Raw genomic sequence first — 17758 nt, 5'->3', positions numbered from 1 at the left:
CTAACTGCCTAGGCATCCAGGGTCTCCAGGGTGAACTGCACCCATATATTCTCCTGGGAGGGTGAGGTATTTATAAACTCACCCCCCTGCCTTCCATGTACTAGATCCTGCAGCCAGCCTCTTACATGCAGTTAGATGGCCTCTCCTTGGTGAGGCCCTGCGGCAAACGAGTCTTGTCTGCACGACCACCGCCCCAATCCACCCCCCCGCCCTATCAAAGGCAGTTCGCACCGGGGTGCTTGTGCTGGCAACTGGAGCAGTCAGGGAGCGATAAAGGCCAAGAAGTGCCAAAGACCATGTACACTTCAAAGTGGTCTATAGAGCATGGGTTGTTGTTCCCATGTCTACCTCCAGACCCCGTGTCTCCTGCCAAGCATCCCCCCTCACGCTGGACGGCCCCCTGCAATCCACATAATGCCACGACATATACACGTCATTCATTCACACACACACCCCTGTTTCGAATTCTTTATAACCCACTTCATATTTCTAATGAGCACTTCTTTGCGCTTTGCTAGTCAACCCGTGAAGGTGCTGGTTATCTGCTCTTCGTCTCTGAACTTCCGTGACCACTTCGAGGAAACTGGTCAGTTTGCAACCTGTGAACTGCTCCCTGTTCTACGACAAGAAACTACTCTGATCCCTGCATCTAACTGTTTGTTCATCAAGGTAAGGCCATGTACCATAATCATTTTGCGTCCAATTTCTTTTCGTTCAAGACAGTACATGCAAGGAACTAGTCACATGTTCTGAGTTTACATTGGTATTCATAGAGAATTGTTGATCTTTACTTTTCAGAACTTTCCACAATGCCTGCCTGTTCCATTGGCGGTTGCCCTTCGAAGACCCATAATAAATCTGAAGGTACTATAATGCATGGTTTCCCTAAAACAATAGATCAGATAAGAGAATGGGTCCGATATTGCGGATATCCACCGTCTGAGCTTGAAAGTAGAGTCCTAGAGGTCTTTGCGGACAAGAGGGGTGATCGATACCGCATCTGCAGCAGGCACTTTACCTCATTGATCTAAGACCCTGTGTACAGCAAAGGAACATCGTGTGCCTCGAAACGAACTTTTTGGAACGTGAGCAAATAAAAATGCAAATCGCTGAATATTCTCAAAGCATTTGATGTCAAATAAATGTACTTTACCGAATTTACAATCTTGCGGTTTAATTTAAAAGTACAGTTTCATATTCCCAATTGTGGCGCGCTGTGTTGTGTGAGCTCATCTGTGTTGATTTCCTGGTTCTGTGTGGAGTCGCGTAGAAGACGCCTGGGCGCGTTTGCCTACGCAGCTCAGTCACGTCACGGATAGAGGCGGGGAATATGAATGTTTTGATCAAGTCTGTTTCAGGGGCGGGGGATTTGATTTAGTGCCGCAAAAGCAGGTGAGCCAGGGCGATGGGGGGAAATGATAGGATTATCATAAAATGGCGGATGTTTGAGTGCGTTAATGGACGAAAAGTCGGGTAAGGTCCATAGGAAAGTTTTCTACGATCTACCGATTTATGCTTAAAAACACATGGCCGAACCATAGGAACAATAAAAAAAAAAGTCCCAGAACTATCCTTTAAAGCGAAGAGATTCCTTGCTTACTCGAAGACGGAACAGGCAGAGGAATACCCGCGCTTGGGACCGACAGCCAGCCTGGTTTTTTGTTTATGTTCGTTTATGAAGTGTTTGTAATGTTATCTAAAAACCCAATAAAGAATAAGAAAAAAAAGATGGTATCTATTTACCACATGTACACATGTGTGCTGACGAGCCAATGTATATATTGTTTGATTATGACAACAGTCATCCTATGAAGATAAAGTGGACTCCCGCTCAAACAAAACAAAGATCTGTGGTTTATTGGTTTTTAATAGATGAGTGTTGGTTTACAGGTCAAAACCCTTTACCTGTAAGCACCCTTTTGGTTAGATCATTCCTGGTGGCAAATGCACCCCCTTGGGCTATATAGAACTCAAGCACATGTGTGCTGTAAGGTGTTAACACCCCCCCCCCCAATACTCAGGTCTCCTACGCGTAGCTATTCACTCATTTCACACATCACAAAACACCTTACGTGCTTTGAAGACGAAAGGCCTGCAGGTTACACAGTACATAGACTTTCCTTGGGAGCATGCCAGAGTTAACTCTGAATACGATCTCTGCAGCAGGGTACACAAGGCCCTGGTGTTTTGGGACCTTCAGAATACCCATTTTTTTTAAAGAGGTACTTTTAGGGGAACAAGTCTATGGCACCACGTAATTCCAATGAACAAGTCAAGTCATTAGTGTTATGGGCATCCGAAAGACCGCCATGGAAAGGGAGAAGGTAATAAGTTATTTCCTTCTCCCAGATCAATGGCGGCCATCTTTTATGTAGTTTTCAGCATGAGATGAGAAACGACAACGGTCTCTCAACTTGTTTTGAAACAAAGTTAGTACCCAGATACAACATGCTGGGGTACTAATGCAAAAGAACCCGCAGAGGGGGAGGGGGCATTACCAAATAGTCTGCATATAGCAGCCAGTTATATACCCAGAGGGGGGAGCGCCCACTTAAGGTTGCACCCCCGGTCTAATAACTTAAGCCATATTGACGCAAGGACACAACCTTGTTTTAAGCCTTTTGAAGTACTTATAGGGTCAGAGTAATGCTTCCACATTTAACCTTGAGGTGTCCGTATAATTCCCTAATTATTTCAATTAGATCATCCGGACAACCCCAATTTGTTTGCTGTATCCAAAGCAGAGGCTGGTTATTAGAGCCACACTATGCCAAAATCAAAGCATAAATACAGTCACATTTTTAGCAACTATACTATGGTATTAAATCAGGAAACCATTTAAGATGGTTCTCCCACCACACGAATCCTGACCGACGTCCATGATAATAGCACAGCCTGTCCAACTACTTAGTTTGGATTCTACAAGAGTGCAAAAAAAACATCTTTCCCGGAATGACTAAAAGAGCAATAGCCAATTCACCAGATTCAATCAATAGCCTTAATGGATCGTGACCACAATGGAGGTTTTCCACAATTGTGTGGGATCTCCCTGCATTCCAATAGTGGAAATTAAAAAGAAAATTACAAAAACAACCTGCCCATATCCTTGGGGAGTCCTTCAACGTAATGTTAGCCAGGCCATCAGGCTCCAGTGCCCTAGAGTTTTTGCTCTTTATCATTCGAAATATATCTTCCCATTCAAGCTTTAGATCCCACGGAGTGGTCTACTGGAGGCTCACACTAGTTTCCTCGAATGCCACAGAATAGAAAGCTGCCCATTTCTCAGAGATCGGGTTAACCTGTGAGCAAATTGAGCCAGAGTACAATCTTTCAGGCTGGCCAGCATCCTCTACATCCCTCTGGGCCATTCTGCATCGATGACGTATGCAGCGCTTATATTTCTCACCCTCCTTAATTCAACTATATTTTGCGGGTGCTTTCTCTGCAGTAAACGTAGCTCCCTTCTCAGATACATTTTCCTTTCTTCAATTTCCCATCACAAGCATGTGAACGAGCGAAGTAATTAATATCTCACGCCTAGTACTGAATTATAGTACTGGCCCACTAGTCTTTACCCCATTCCTACCCTGCCAGTCAACTCAAATAAACCATTAAACACCACATTATACCCTGTCCACACAATACGATTTTTCAATCAATTACATTTTAATGCAAAAGGATATTTAGCTTTATTCAAGCCTTTGCCTTCACTCCAAATTCCAGCCACAGACGAGCGCTGTCGCTCATTTCGACCTCCTGAATAATTAGCGAGGCGCACTCGAGGAAGAAAGGCTTGGAAGCAAATCTATATATGAAGCCGAGGTACCAGTCTGGTTTAGGGGGGGAATATCCCCAGACAATTCCCCCCATCAGGTCTCAGAGTTCCCACTCCCTAAATAAGAGTGCACCAAAGCTTCCCCTCTGCTAACATTTCCAATGTAATCTGATCTCAAATGCCAAGGACACGTTGTGATGCACCATGTGAGAAGGCAGAGTGCTGAGTGCGGGTATCCGATTAGTTGAAACATTCGCTATACTGTAAGGTGCGTCCAAATCTGGCCTTGCACTCATGACCAGAAGAATATAAATGTGGTAGGTAAGGGGGCACCTGAACTATCCAGGCAACTGCAGCCTAGCCCTCAAATATCACATCCAAATAGGAATTATTTAGGATGAAGCACCATGAACACATCCACCAATTGACCCTACACTGTTCAACCTTTCTGCATACCTGCTATTCTCTAGAGGTGAGTGGTGAGGGGCAGGCCTGCTCAAGGCCCACCCATCAGCCCTTCTTCCATGTCACTACCCACATTTAGACATCTCTGGGCCATTAACTGCCGATTCAGGCGACTTCCTTCCTACTGAAACTCCTAAAGCACTCGGGGTACACACACTGCTGCCAAAATTGCACACCCTTCAGCTTTAACTCCACCATCTACCCTGTTGGAGTGAAGCAATGGAAGTAGGTACTCCACTCTCCTGGCTTGGTCTTGCCCTCCTTGTGCCACACAGATTCACCACGATGGTAGGAAGGAGTGGAGACAGGCACATATGCAGAAATAGAGCATAGAGTTTGGGGAGGAACTCTATGCTCTATTTCTGCATATGTGCCCGTCTCCACTCCTTCCGATCATCTTCATATGTAGATTCAAACGGGCCACCATAGCGCGCCCCTCCCCCAACCTAGTTAAATCCAGTCCCTCAAACCCTTCAGGCTTCTCACAGGCCACCAGTGTACATCAACCTTCACCCCCTTCTAACTCCACATCTCCAGCCCTGGATCAGCCCTCATATCTAGGCGCCACTGTGATTCAGACTAGACAGCTCCACCCACAAACTTCCTGCTCATCATGGCCTACAAAAACACAGATCGACTGCTAACAGCATCCTGCTAAATCATTTAGCATCTGATCCCACACAAACACTTCACATCAAAAAGGCACGCTGGCCCCTATCCTCTGCCATCTTATCACTCTGCTAGCAACTTTAAGTTCGAAATAGTGGGTACAAGAATCCCTCTCTGCTTACTCCCACCATCACAGACTACCGCCGCACCTGCACTAAACCTACAGACTGACCTCTGCAGCACAGTCAACCGATAAACCCTGAAGCTTTGTATGGCGCTTCCACTACTCGTTTGTGCCCATCTCTGCCCAGGTCAACATTCCCAAGGGAACTATTTTCATGTTCGTGAACGACCCTTTAAAATTGTTCTCATCTGGGCACCAATCACCCTCTATAATCTGAAAATGTCAGTCACCTCAACATTCTGCCAAAAATAATTCCCCTCCCCCACCTCAGAAAATGTCTTCCCACTGCAAGCAATCTATCCTTGATCTCTTGACGCTTTGGATATGGGGCACCACACGTCTCCTATGGCATCCCGGTGGCTGCTCTGGACTTGGTTGCCCCCTACAATTCCCTAATCAGTCCATCTTGTGGCACACGGACATTCAAGAGCCCAACCGCCCAGTTTGTGTCCAAAGTCTCCATCTTTGGCTCGCACTATTCACCCTCTGCACCTAGTCAACTGATCCAACCACATTTATGGAGAGGACACCATTTTACTTTGGACCGTATTACATCACTGGTCTCGTGGAGATAAGATTGTGGGTTTATTCTCAAATCCAGACCAAAGGGATTGAGATCTTCATTCATCCAATTACTGCTCGCCTCCCCCACATTGACCATTCAGGGTAATCCCCCCCCCCCCCCCTCATTTAGGATACCAACCCTCTGAAAACCATGCGTCGCCTCACTGGCATGCTGTTATTCTTCAGAACCAACTACTCATTCAGCTCCCCTCTCAACCTAGCGGGACCACACACACACACACTTACTCCCACATTCAGTCCATAAATTATCCTACACCCTACCCCATTGTACATACTGTTCGGTATATCAGTCTCTCTTCAAGCACAGGTATCCGAGTCAGTCCCCTGTTTCCGTACTATGGAATCCCACACCATCAGTTGCTCACCGAAATGTACAGCACCCAATTGGCCAGACGCTGATTTTCGATTTCTTGGTAATGGAGCCTGTGTACTCAGCCATTTTAGCTAGTCCTCGTTAATGCTGCATTGCCTTTTTCACAAACCGCAAGGAAGATATTTACTCAATGTGTGGTTATCTAGTCCCCCCCACCCTCCAATGTCCCTCTAAAGGGTTTGAGGTCATTTGTCATGTTTAAAGTCCATTTGGTCAATACAGCAGTAAAAAGAAATAAAATGAAACCACAGCAGATAACCACTGGTCAACAAAAGCAACTACAAATACGCTAGCCATGTATGCTTCCCCCAGAATAACTATTCGGTCCAGGTTGGTTAACTGAAAACAGGAGATGGTCCCCCCCTCATTCGACACCTTCAAGTACTTTGCATTGGACCTGTGCACAACTATGTAGATTGCCACATGAGCATTAGCCTGGCATGCAGATTTGAACATGTATGGAAACCACTGGTGTAGAAAAGCCAAGAAAATCTCCCACACCAGTTAACTTACAGACTAGATCTTTAGAGTGAATGCAAATTACACACATGACAACCATCAGGAGACAAAATAGCCATGCATACATAAAGCTGTTGAAAATTCTAGATTAGTCTTTCCTAATGTTATTTAGTAGGTTGGGTAAAGCCATGTGCCCAATGCAATATATTGGGGTAGGCAGTGATGGCATTAGCCACCCAGACTATATACCACGGTATGGAGGGTTAAAATTGTAAACTAAAATTCTGGTACCCTCACTGCCATGTTGACAAGACCTCAAAGGGCATCACCGTAAGAAGCCGAGATCAGACAACAGCACAGCACTTCAAGCACTTCAAAAGTACAATCGGTCTGGGCTTAAAAAGTAAAATAAAACCCGACATAATACACCTTGTGTTGGGTCCGCAATTAACCAGCGCCATAAAAGATGTAAACAAAATCTGACCGTCTGCATGCTCTTCCTTTGTCCATTGCATTGAAGCCGACAGCAATGGGGCATACGCTATATGCGACTGAACACTTCCCATCTATGGAATGCTCGTACAACAAGCATTGGCAATGCTAACATGGGCTTTTGTGTCAGCATCGGTAAGACACTTGCCGTGCACTGCTGTAGTGGTATTAACTGCCCATTGATGGTAGCAACTCCAAAACAGCGCAAGTACCTGGGCATATAGCAGTGCTTGGCAAATACCCAATACTTAGTTTGGTAACAGGACTTCAGTCAAGGACACAGTGCTTCTAAATAGCTGAGGGCAGGAGGGCATTTATATTGAACCAGTAGCACATTTACAGCGCCAATTAAGTCAGCTCTCCGAAGACTTATTTAAAAAGAAAAAAAACATGGATGGGCACTTCTAACAGTAAGGCTTGATCAAAGTTCCCATACGGGTGTTCTGGGAGCGGCACGAATTGGGTAGCAATGGCCATAGGGATTAGTATGGCCATGTCGCGTCAATGGTTGGGCAAATAACCAAACACCTACAAGCTGTGGGTCCTTCGTATGCCATTTCTGCCGTCTGTACAATCCAATAGTTTCGACTTATAGGTGGTGCAAAGACCACCCAATAGCCCAAAGTAAAAATGGCTCCACTACAAGTTACTTTCCCCCAGGACAACGCACCTTCCACGAGGTTGGTCTGTTAGCATTGTCCAATTCAATTATAAAGTATTAAACTTAAATTACACAATATTAACTGGTCGTTCAGGCAGCCTTCATTGAACACCTGAATACATGTCCAAGGGAGTCAAGTTTAATAGAACATACCTGTATATGGTAACGTTTTCGATCAATTTGTTCGTTCCACTGTCGTACAGAATTATTCCCCTCGGCGACACCTTTAAAATCACTTTTTGTAGTTTCTTTCCAGTTGCTTTAGCCTAGAAAATCAGTTCAGCATACAAAACGGAGAAACATGAAAAAAACTTTAATAATCGTGCATTGAAATGGTTATCCACGCAAGATTTCTCCACACAGCTGTGCCACTCATTGTGATCTTTGATTAAGGTATGCAATCAATGGAATCCTACTAGGAGGGCACAAGTAACTCGTTCCAACCGGTACTCGAGTCCAAAAACCCGCATCTGGATTAGCCTGCTCCTGCCCAACCCACAGCGGATAGGGCTGCAACCTATTTCCAACCTTCGTCTGGCCATTCACGCAGCCAAAATACGGCATTGGAACCTGGACTGTTTTAGGCCCATCACAGCCCCCGATGGTGGCCATTTTAGACCCATCCCTAAGAGCAGTGTGCGGCTCGCTTAAGAACTAAACATGCCAGTTTCAGCATTATACGAAAAGCAATACATGTAGGCACATAGACCCGCTTCCAGCTTCTTCACTTTACACACTGAACAGCACAAGCCCGTTTTCACCGTATTTCTTATAAAATTGCATGCATGTTCATAACCAAGTTACCAGACCATTTTGCCGCATTCAAGCTGTTCGGGGAGGGCACAGTGTAGCATGCTGTGGCTTCCTGGGCTTTCCCAGTAAGGCTACTTCTAGCCAAGAAGTTTCTCCCCGTTATACATGGCAGGGCCCCTCGTGCATAGTGCATAGTGCTACTCTTCCCACGTTAGGAGGCAGGCAGGAGTTCAACTTCAGTTCATTTCAGCAAAACGTACCAAGTATAGAGTTCTTCCAGAAAACTACCAATAGAAATCACTCTGGTTTCTCCCCTTTGCCAGGGCGGTAGATCAGTCCTGTACTGTACCCCACGATTATATGAAACAGTCCAGACTGAGGCAAAACCACAGTAGTTCACTGCATTTCCTTTGGCAGGGCACACGTGTCTGTTTAGACACTGCCTTCTTAAAGGAAGAATTTCAATATTAAGGCAGAGCAACTACAAATACACATTTTTGAAGTCTGAGGGCTCCCCCCACACCATGACATGAAGCCTCTAGGTTGGAGGCCTCCATGACTTCAAAAATAATTCGGTTTTTTGTAGTCACTCTGCCTTCATAAAGAAATTTCCATTATGGTTCAACAGAAATAATTTTTATGAAGTTGGATTTCTTTTTGAAGAAATAGGGCTCCCCTCAAAACGTGAGAGTGAATGCATGGGTGCACACTTCTGTATGAGTGGCTGGGTGTGCCTGTTGACTGGTGTGTGCGCGCTCGTATTCAGGGGTGCAACAGAACATACATTTCGGGTGGGGGTTGTAAGGAACTCATGGTGGGTTTAATATATATATATATATATATATATATATATATATATATATATATATATATATATATATATATATATATATATATGTGCGCGCAAACGCCCAATCTAAACCTAAAATGGGAGCAAGCTACAACCATCAAATAAGGCAGTCCTGGTGGCGTCTTGTCAAATAAGGGCCTATACTAAATAAAATAAAAAGCCAATCCTTACCGATAAGTTACAAAATAAATAGTGTGGGATTATGGTCACCTGAAGTGTTCACAAAATGACAAGTCAGGATGGCATAACCAGGGTCTCCCTTTCCCGCGTTTATTTTAGCATGGGACAAGGCGGAACTCTAACAGCCCACTCCTGGGCTTCTCCAGCACAAGCTTACAGTTGGTTTCCAATATATCAGGGCCTTCTCGGGCCAAGTCTCTTGCCTCAGAGGACCTGATGTGCTATAAAGAAAAGTGTTTCAGTAATCTTGTTGGGCGATTTCCCCTTCACCCGTGGATCCCCCTTCAACCGGGCTCAGCTCGTTTTTGCAACGTTGGCCTCCCTCATTCGGGTTCACTATTGCCTCATTCAAAATATCAGCAACGGTGTAACATTCTGTCTTTTTAAACAACCGTTCACTGTGGACATCCCCCAGCCGGGTTCCCATTTGCCAGTTTAACACAGTTCACTTAGTTCTAACACCTTGCGGGATTCACTTCGCTTTTTCCAGGTCCCGGTCAGGCTCACTTCAGCCCCAGGCTCTACACCTTCCCTTAGTTTTTTCTAGCCCACAGTCAGGCTTTCCACATTTGTTGTACAGCTTTTACCTCAGCGGGGTGCACACTTGGTAACGGGTTATGGCCCTTTGAGTGTACAAGGGATGTTGGCTCAACCATACACTGGCCTTTCATACGGCCCCTTGATACTATAATGTTCACAAGCAAATGGGCCCAGCCAGAGTCTTTTGAATGGATGCCCACGTGGTCCCGGCCCACTAGTCTTTCACACCAGTTTTGTTCATAACAAGTTGCTGTTTGCAACCTTCTCTCAACAACTCTACTTTACTATCGGTTCTCCCTCAGACTCACCGGCTGTGCTGACCTGGTCATTTGTCTCCGATAGGATGGTATGGCATCTACAATGCACCTATACACAAGTGTTTCAAGGCACGACAAGGCAAAGGAGGGGAACTGAGGGAAAGACAACGATCCTACTAGGCCAGGTGTCATTCAGAACGTGCATGGGAAGGAGGAAGTGCAGTTGGGGGTGAAGGGAACAGTGCTGTACATGGGATAATATAAATTAACAATAAGTAAAAATACGGCCAACAGGTGTCGAGTGCAAGTACAGACATCAGGTGTCAAGAGCTGGTCGTGGGTCGTGGGACTGTAGGGATACAGAAAAACAGCCCAAGTGCGGGGGTTGCCAGGCGGGCAGTGCAGGTGTGCGACTGGCAGGGGGAGGGGACCTGGGCTGAGATCAGAGGGTGGGCAGGTGACCAGTGCAGTTTCAGTAGCAGCCAGGAAGTCGCCAGAGGAGGAGAAGAGAGAAGGCAGAAGCAAAGAAAGGTTTTCTGGTGCTTCCGGAACCAGCTATGATTCTCCTCAAGTTTCAGGGAGGCTGTTCCATAGGGATGCCCCAGCGAAAGATCTACCACCAATTCGTTGTTTAGAGAAGTGACAGACCCTGAGGGAGGTGGAAGCGGAAGAGCTCGAGAAGGAAGGTATTTAGGAAGAGAGAGTTGAAGGTATTGAGGCGCCAGGCCCCAGAAGGCCTTGTGGAGGATGCAGAGGGTTTTGAACTTAATCCTTGCAGCCACTGGGAGCCAGTGCAGAGATTTCAGTCCTGGAGAGATACGATCCCTGCGCTTGAGGCCAAGGAAAAGTCTCGCAGTCCTGTTCTGGATGAGTTGCAGAGGGCGGAGAGTAGAAGCAGGCAGACTTAGAAAGAGGCTGTTGCAATAGTCCAGCCTAGAGAGAACCAGAACTCTAGACAGTGAGCTTCTTGGGGTGGGGGGTGGGTTGAGGAAAGGAAGAATACCTCCGAGGAGGTGCAGCCGATAGTGTGACTAGATGTGAGGAGAGAAGGAGTGTGGAGTCGAAGATGACCGAGGTTTTTAGCCTCACAGATGGGAGCAGGAAGAGGCCCGAGAGAGGCCGGCCAGAGAGTGGTAGGAAAGGAGGACGTGGATGTGCCAATGAGGAGAAACTCAGTCTTACTGGCATTAAGGCAGAGATCTTTGGTGGCACAGTCAAATGAGAGATGGAGGAGAGGTGGCTGAGGGTAGCCTGAAAATGAGCCGAGTCATCCGCATACCATTTGAAGTTGGGGCAGAGCATGGCAATGCGGTGGACAAGCAGTGCCAGGTATTGTTGAACAGCCAGGGAGAGAGGTTAGACCACTAGGGGACACCACAGGTAGAGAGAGGAGAGGAAGGACCCAAGTTGAAACTGGGGTCGATCAGAGAGGAAAGGAGTCAGCCACACCAGGGCCTGACCGGTGGTCCCCAGGTTATCACGGAGACAGTGGAACAGGATAGCATGGTTGACCGTATAAAATGCAGAAGAGAGATCAAGTAAGAGGAGGACACGGAGTGTAATCAAGGTTGGAGAGCGGTTTCCGCGCTTCTAGCAGCTCTGAAGCCAGACTGATGAACATGGGAGCAACCAACAGACACTGGAGTAAAGGCCGGTACCATGGTAGCAAGCGTGCCTGCGTGCCTCCCCGCCTCCGTTATCAGTGCAGGAGGGTCCTGTGCACTGTTGAGATGTTACACCACACTTCAGCTAGAGTTCCCAGTCTTATGATTGCTTTCACACAGGCTTCGTGGGTTTGGGTCAAAAAGGGTAAGTGCACTTCCCTCCTCGTTATCCTTTCTGGTTTCGCTGCCTTTTTCAGTTTGAACTGCCATCCTGTAATAGCTGCTTCCTCACGCGTTTGTTCTTGCTCAAAGTGTGCTCTGCCTTTTATCCCTGTGGGATAGAGAGGGCCGTCGGGTGTGTAGTTATTGTCAATTGCCCGACCCTTGTGTTGGAACAGGTTAGGTAAACGGCTCTGGTGTTCGATTGTGTTTCACAGTGTAAGAAGGTGTTCGTGCCGCAAAGGGGGGTCAGTAGAGCTTCCAAGTACCCTACAGGGTAGGATAGGGAACAGGTGTTTTAAGGAAGGGGGTACCGTGTCCCACTTCCAACCCCTCCACCGCCCATGTGATCCTCCCCACTGGTCCACCCACAGGAACTGGATCAATAGCAATGGCAGTGTCCTGGTCACCTGGATGACCAATCTCTGGGGACTAGCGGGTGAAACACCGTCATGTTTCTCACAGGGTGCTAAATGTTGGGAGCGATGCATGGGCGGAGGGGGGGGAAATAAAGGGCAAACTTATTTGTGTGGGGCATCCAACTTCTTTATGCATTCTAATGAGACTATTCCAGTGCAGCTTCAATTTTACAAGCAGTTAACTCTCATGCAAGTCTGAAAGCATCCACTTATGGACTGCTGTGAGAATAAGCTGTCTCCTGTCCCCCTTCTACCCTTCCAATCACTTCTGTGGCATGCAAACACTAAACTCACATCAGGATTACAATTGCCTAAAGAATTATCCATTTGAATGCAGGTACCAACAGTGAAATGCTTTAAGTTTGTAATTGCTGGGCCTTTGTTAACAGTGAAACACCGGTTCTGTTTGACATCTGTGTCCTGTTCTGTCCGGCAACGGCTCTAAGTCAGCCAGGTCGAGTCAACATAGCCCAAAATGTCAGGGGGCTGGGGGGGGCGGGTGGGGGTAGAGGGCTGAAGCCCAGCCAGCTCAATGGTGTTGCTCCACTACTTGTGTAATAAGTAACCAAGGGATTAAACACAAGTACTGGGATGGGTCAGAGGGACATGGATGTAATGCCTGGTTTAGTTACCTGCAATCTTTCTTCCTAGACCAACTCTTCATCATCCCAGTACTTAACCTATGAGGCAAGAAGCCTCATACGCAAGCACTGGGACAAGGAAAAGGGACTTGGAGGCAATTCTGGGCCGAGAAGCTAATTTCAGGGGGTTGTGCGATAAATCATAAAGGTCATCCATGTCCAAGATAAGCAGGCATGATATGTGGTATTCGTGGCGAGAAAGGCATCTGATAAGCAGTCCTGCTAAGTGCAACTACGTGGCTAGAGTGGCATTTGCCAGCTGCCAGTTTAGCAGTTTCACTGCAGCATTGTATATTTTTCTGGGAATCTGTGACAATAACCATGTTAAGTGTTTCTGCTTCAACTGCCATTTTGGTGCAACCTGACTAGGTATGGCTAAATGTGGCCTGGCATGCTTTATAAAGTGTCTAGACTAGTCTACATCGCGCAGCCAGTAGGACAGGTTCATTGTGTCATTGCATTATTAATAGCAAAGCATTATATTAAAGCATTAATGTTCCTGAGCATTAATGTTCCTGAGCACTTGCATGTATTGTATTTTTAGATTGACGTTACGCTATAAACAATTGAAAATGCTCTGGCCTTTTAGCCGCTCAGAAAGTGTGCTGTATAATGCATTAAAACATACTTATTTTTTCCTAGTGCAGTGTGCGGTGTACCCCTGCAGCAGCACGTGGTAATCTAGGCCAGCCCGGAGTGTGGTGCGACCTGTGATTTGTTGCCGAGTTGGTGGGGCCCACATTTTGTGTTACGCCACTAGGCCCAATCTGATTTACAAGGCGGACTTTCTGGAGGTACGAAATCCAATTATCTTTTCCCGCTTCTTCAGCACATTTCCCTCGACAGTAGGGAATCAGACCAGTCTGAAAAACATTGGCAGAAATAGGAATGCCACAGGAACTCTGCCACATCCTACTAAACCTTCACAAAAGTGCGATGCCCAGTGTAGAAAAGATGGTAGCGTGAACAACATTTGCATTTATAAAGCGCCCAGAGGCATTGAAGTGGTTACAGCATGCACGAGTGGTTACAGCATGCACGAGTGGTTACACGTGTGAGATGCAGCAGGGTTACAGGTTGAGCTGCAATCGTACACAGGACAGTTGTTTGGTTAGGGGAAACCCAAAGTCAGCAGGTTGCAGTGGTTATTCATTGACAAATAGCCATGGGGTAAGGATCTAGCAGTCGTGTGTGCATTTTTTTTGTTGTAAAATAATGTAGTTTGGATTACCTTGTGGAAGGCGAGATGAGAGGGTTTGACTACTGGAATGAGGCAGGGAATTCAAGCGCCTGGAAGCAATGAAGTTGTGTCCATCTTTGAAAGGGGGTTGGGTCAAGGCAGGGTGGCATTTAACCTCTTTAATTTACTGATATAAAATCTACACAGTTGTGTCTTTGCAAGAACCCCAACACCCCCCCCCCTTACTCCAAAAACGAATCAAGATATGGTTCATATATGAACGAGAGGGGCTTGGCAGTAAATCAGCAGAACAAGTGTTTGGGAAGAAAAGTACAGCTAATACACTGAATTTTGAAGGTCGGTGGCAACCCAATAGAGAAGCCAAACATGACTACTTGCTTGTGGGTAGGTTTGAGAAACTGACCTGTCGAAAAACTAAATATAAACTGCACCAAGCCATTGGAGGATCCTTTCCTTTTCAGCTAAAAAAAGCCCAGGCCCTGAAGACGATTCGAGCCTACAAAGCCACAGGGCAGGGGAGTTTGGGGACAAAGGGCCGACTCCGAACTTTTTGCAGGCAGTCCCCTCTACCGAAATGATTTTCTGCCCACAGAGTTAGAGCTCCAGTACGCGGAAGAGCAGATTAACCTTGCACCAGGTCATTTAATTCCCGAGAATAACGTCCAAAGCAAAATGGTCTCAAGGTCTCTTAAAAACATGATCAGTGATAGGGTGTCGAATACCAGGGCAGAGATGGGTTCACACTAGGACATCCAAAGTACAAATACACAGCAAGTTGGCATGCAACTAAGCCATCCAACCAAGGACCAAGCCTATGTCACCTTGCTCGGCGATTTAGAGGTAACCCAGAGCTGAACAAACCACTCCACCTCGCCACGTTATGGTTTCACTACCGAAAGGGGCACAAGAGTTTGACAAAAGACCTACTACCGGACTGCATTTATGGGCCAGAAATTAAAACGCAGCTACTCTAAAGAAATGTCCAGTTAACAACCCAGCCTGGAGGGTGTGCCCATTTTGTCTGGGCATACCCGAAAGCCGCTTCAATGTCATTACTAGTGCTTAGAGCTGCGACAATGCTATCCTGCACTTCGTTTTTCTTTGGGCCCAAGATGCTGTTCTACAATGGGCAGCATCTACATTTCTTATGAAAGCCCCAACTGTGTTTAATAACGTGCTTAATACCAGTTTGGTTTCCAAGCACGAATCCGGGATTCGAACTTCTGTTGCTCTGCTTCCAAGACCAGCACGTTGCCCCTGTGCTATCCTCCGTTAACTTAAGAGATAATGAATTATAGTAATGGACCGAGTAGTTGCCAGTTACACTGCAAGAACTGTCCTCCAAAGCTTTTTAGCAAAGATGTATAGTTTGATACCAATTGATTAATTTGTACCCTAACATGATTTTATGGCGAAAGTCCTGCCATTTCATACTCGTGTCATGTATGTTTTTATCTGCATTTGATTCAGCTTGCATGGCTATGCTTGAAACCAAAGCTCTTTATTGATTTGCTGGTCTTCTTAACCAGTTCTCCCAGGCTACTCTTCCAAACTCCTGAATCACTTCCACAACTCCTTCTCTGGCTAGGCGCCCCCCCTACCCCCCCACACTGCCAGACATGTGCTTCATTATACATCATTCACCACCCCGCACTTGGACGCATCATAGTGTCTTAACAGTGCCAAAGCTGGTCCAGGGAGTTGTTCCCGTGCCAGGTGCATCCCTGGACACTGGTAAGAAAAGGGAAGGCGTATGGCTTGGGCCAAGTGGAACAAGGTTGGTTAATGTGGCTCGCCAGGTGGCTTTAACAGTATTTAGGGCCGTCACCATCTCTGCCTAGTTTCTTACTCAGCCTTGTGCCTTCTGCACCAAGCTGGACATCGGTTTCCACGGCATATAAATTGATGGGCAATCCTTGGAATGCTAAAAGCTTTGTAAACCCCTGCTTCATGGAAAAAAGATAAAGACTGTATTCGACCAGTGTAAATATTTAATTGGAGGAAAAGGCTAGAGTTTCCTGTGGCTGTCTACATCTGCCATCTTTCCGGTCCCTTTGTACCAACTTGTCGAGAGGGTCATCCGGCTTGAAGCTTGACTCTGTATTAGGTTTGGTCTTGTTTTTTGTTCATGCTTTCAGGCCAATTAGAAAAATAACTGCGCAGAGCCGCAAATCTGATTGCAATCACTTCCCTTTAAGCCATTACCTTGCTCTCCATCAGACATGCGAAGGGGCCATCATTACATATCCAGTCTACACCACCTCCGAGTCCAGCATACCCTACCATTGTGTGGTATTATCAGCCTCCCTCCTGACAGTAGACAGTACCCAAAGTTAAACAAGCGACAACCCCACTCACCAAGAGAAACATTTCACTTACTAGTGGCAAGCGCTAAGAGGCCTGCAATATGGCTTAGAAGGGTCAGAAGCCGGGTTAAAAGGTTACACTCTCCATGTACGCTTCCTTTTTGACACTGCAACGAGTGCAGGGATCTCAAGAGGTGAACAGTGTGGGATCCTCTTGGTTGATGGTCGGGGTGCCATTTTTCTTGTTTTACAGGAAATTAGGTACCCATTCCTTCAAGTGCCATGCCCCCACACTAACCAGTGCCCCCAATTGGGAAGGGCAGCACTGGCACAGCTGGGTAAACTTCCTTTGTGGAAGCACGGGTTCTCTTTCAGGAGGGGTGTAGACACAGGAGTACCAAAATAAAAAATTTTCAACCAAGGTTCTATAAAAATATAGACTTATGCACGCAACACTACTGGGCCACCCCAATAAGGGGGTAACAGGTTTTAAAATAAAGGAGTTTGTATACAGGCGCATAAGGAAAAGATTATTTATTCATTTATTTTTTTTTAAAGTGAGAATCCCAAAGTCCTTCAATGTGCACCATGGGGACACGCCCACAAATACATTTAGCGCTCATCTTTCACGACTACAGTGATAAGTCCGGCTTATTTGAAGCACGTTGAAGCACTTCACTTGTGTATAAGCGCTCTACGAACAATTACAATTCTTGGCGTTTTGACGCAGCGATTGGCTTTCTGTCCAGCTTAGGCAGGTATGGGAGCTCAAAGGCAGTTAGTGCCACACCCAAACACATTCCCCATGGTACCAGTTGAATATCCTCTCCCGACCCCCACCATGGTGCCACCCTGTTCTATGGAGAGAAAAGAAACTGCACGTTGCTCTCTGGGTCTTTCTTCTGATAAATTAAATAGGGACCCTTCTCCTCCCCCCCCACCGCCACCCCTCCCAACAAACTCTTGTCTTCCAAGATGCAATTTAATGGTCACATTGTGAATTTCCTTTGCCCATTTGAAATCTGTAGTTTCACATGTGGCCTGCCTCTCCGGATGATATTAAGGTGCCAGTGGTTATTGAACCATCATGCTGGTTAGTTGCCCTTATGACCAACAGGAGGGGGGGGGGGATAAGCAGTTTCCTGATCTCAGTAGGGAACATTACTTACCTGCAAGTCTTGCTCT

The 17758-nt window shown here is 46.4% G+C and overlaps 1 protein-coding gene across 2 annotated transcripts in view; it reads right to left on the bottom strand.

Annotated features, from left to right (window-relative positions):
- Positions 1-17758, bottom strand: part of LDLRAP1 (low density lipoprotein receptor adaptor protein 1) — a 235336-nt gene that overhangs the window by 83389 nt on the left and 134189 nt on the right. For both annotated transcript variants that reach the window (XM_069622730.1, XM_069622731.1), the window contains exon 3: positions 7757-7869. In XM_069622730.1, coding sequence (XP_069478831.1) covers positions 7757-7869 — 113 coding nt within the window. The remainder of the gene's footprint in view (positions 1-7756; positions 7870-17758) is intronic.

The sequence above is a fragment of the Ambystoma mexicanum genome, chromosome 11, assembly GCF_040938575.1.
Source record: "Ambystoma mexicanum isolate Mex_15411 chromosome 11, UKY_AmexF1_1, whole genome shotgun sequence".
Lineage (NCBI taxonomy): Eukaryota > Metazoa > Chordata > Amphibia > Caudata > Ambystomatidae > Ambystoma > Ambystoma mexicanum.
This window is presented reverse-complemented; position numbering and strand designations above follow the sequence as displayed.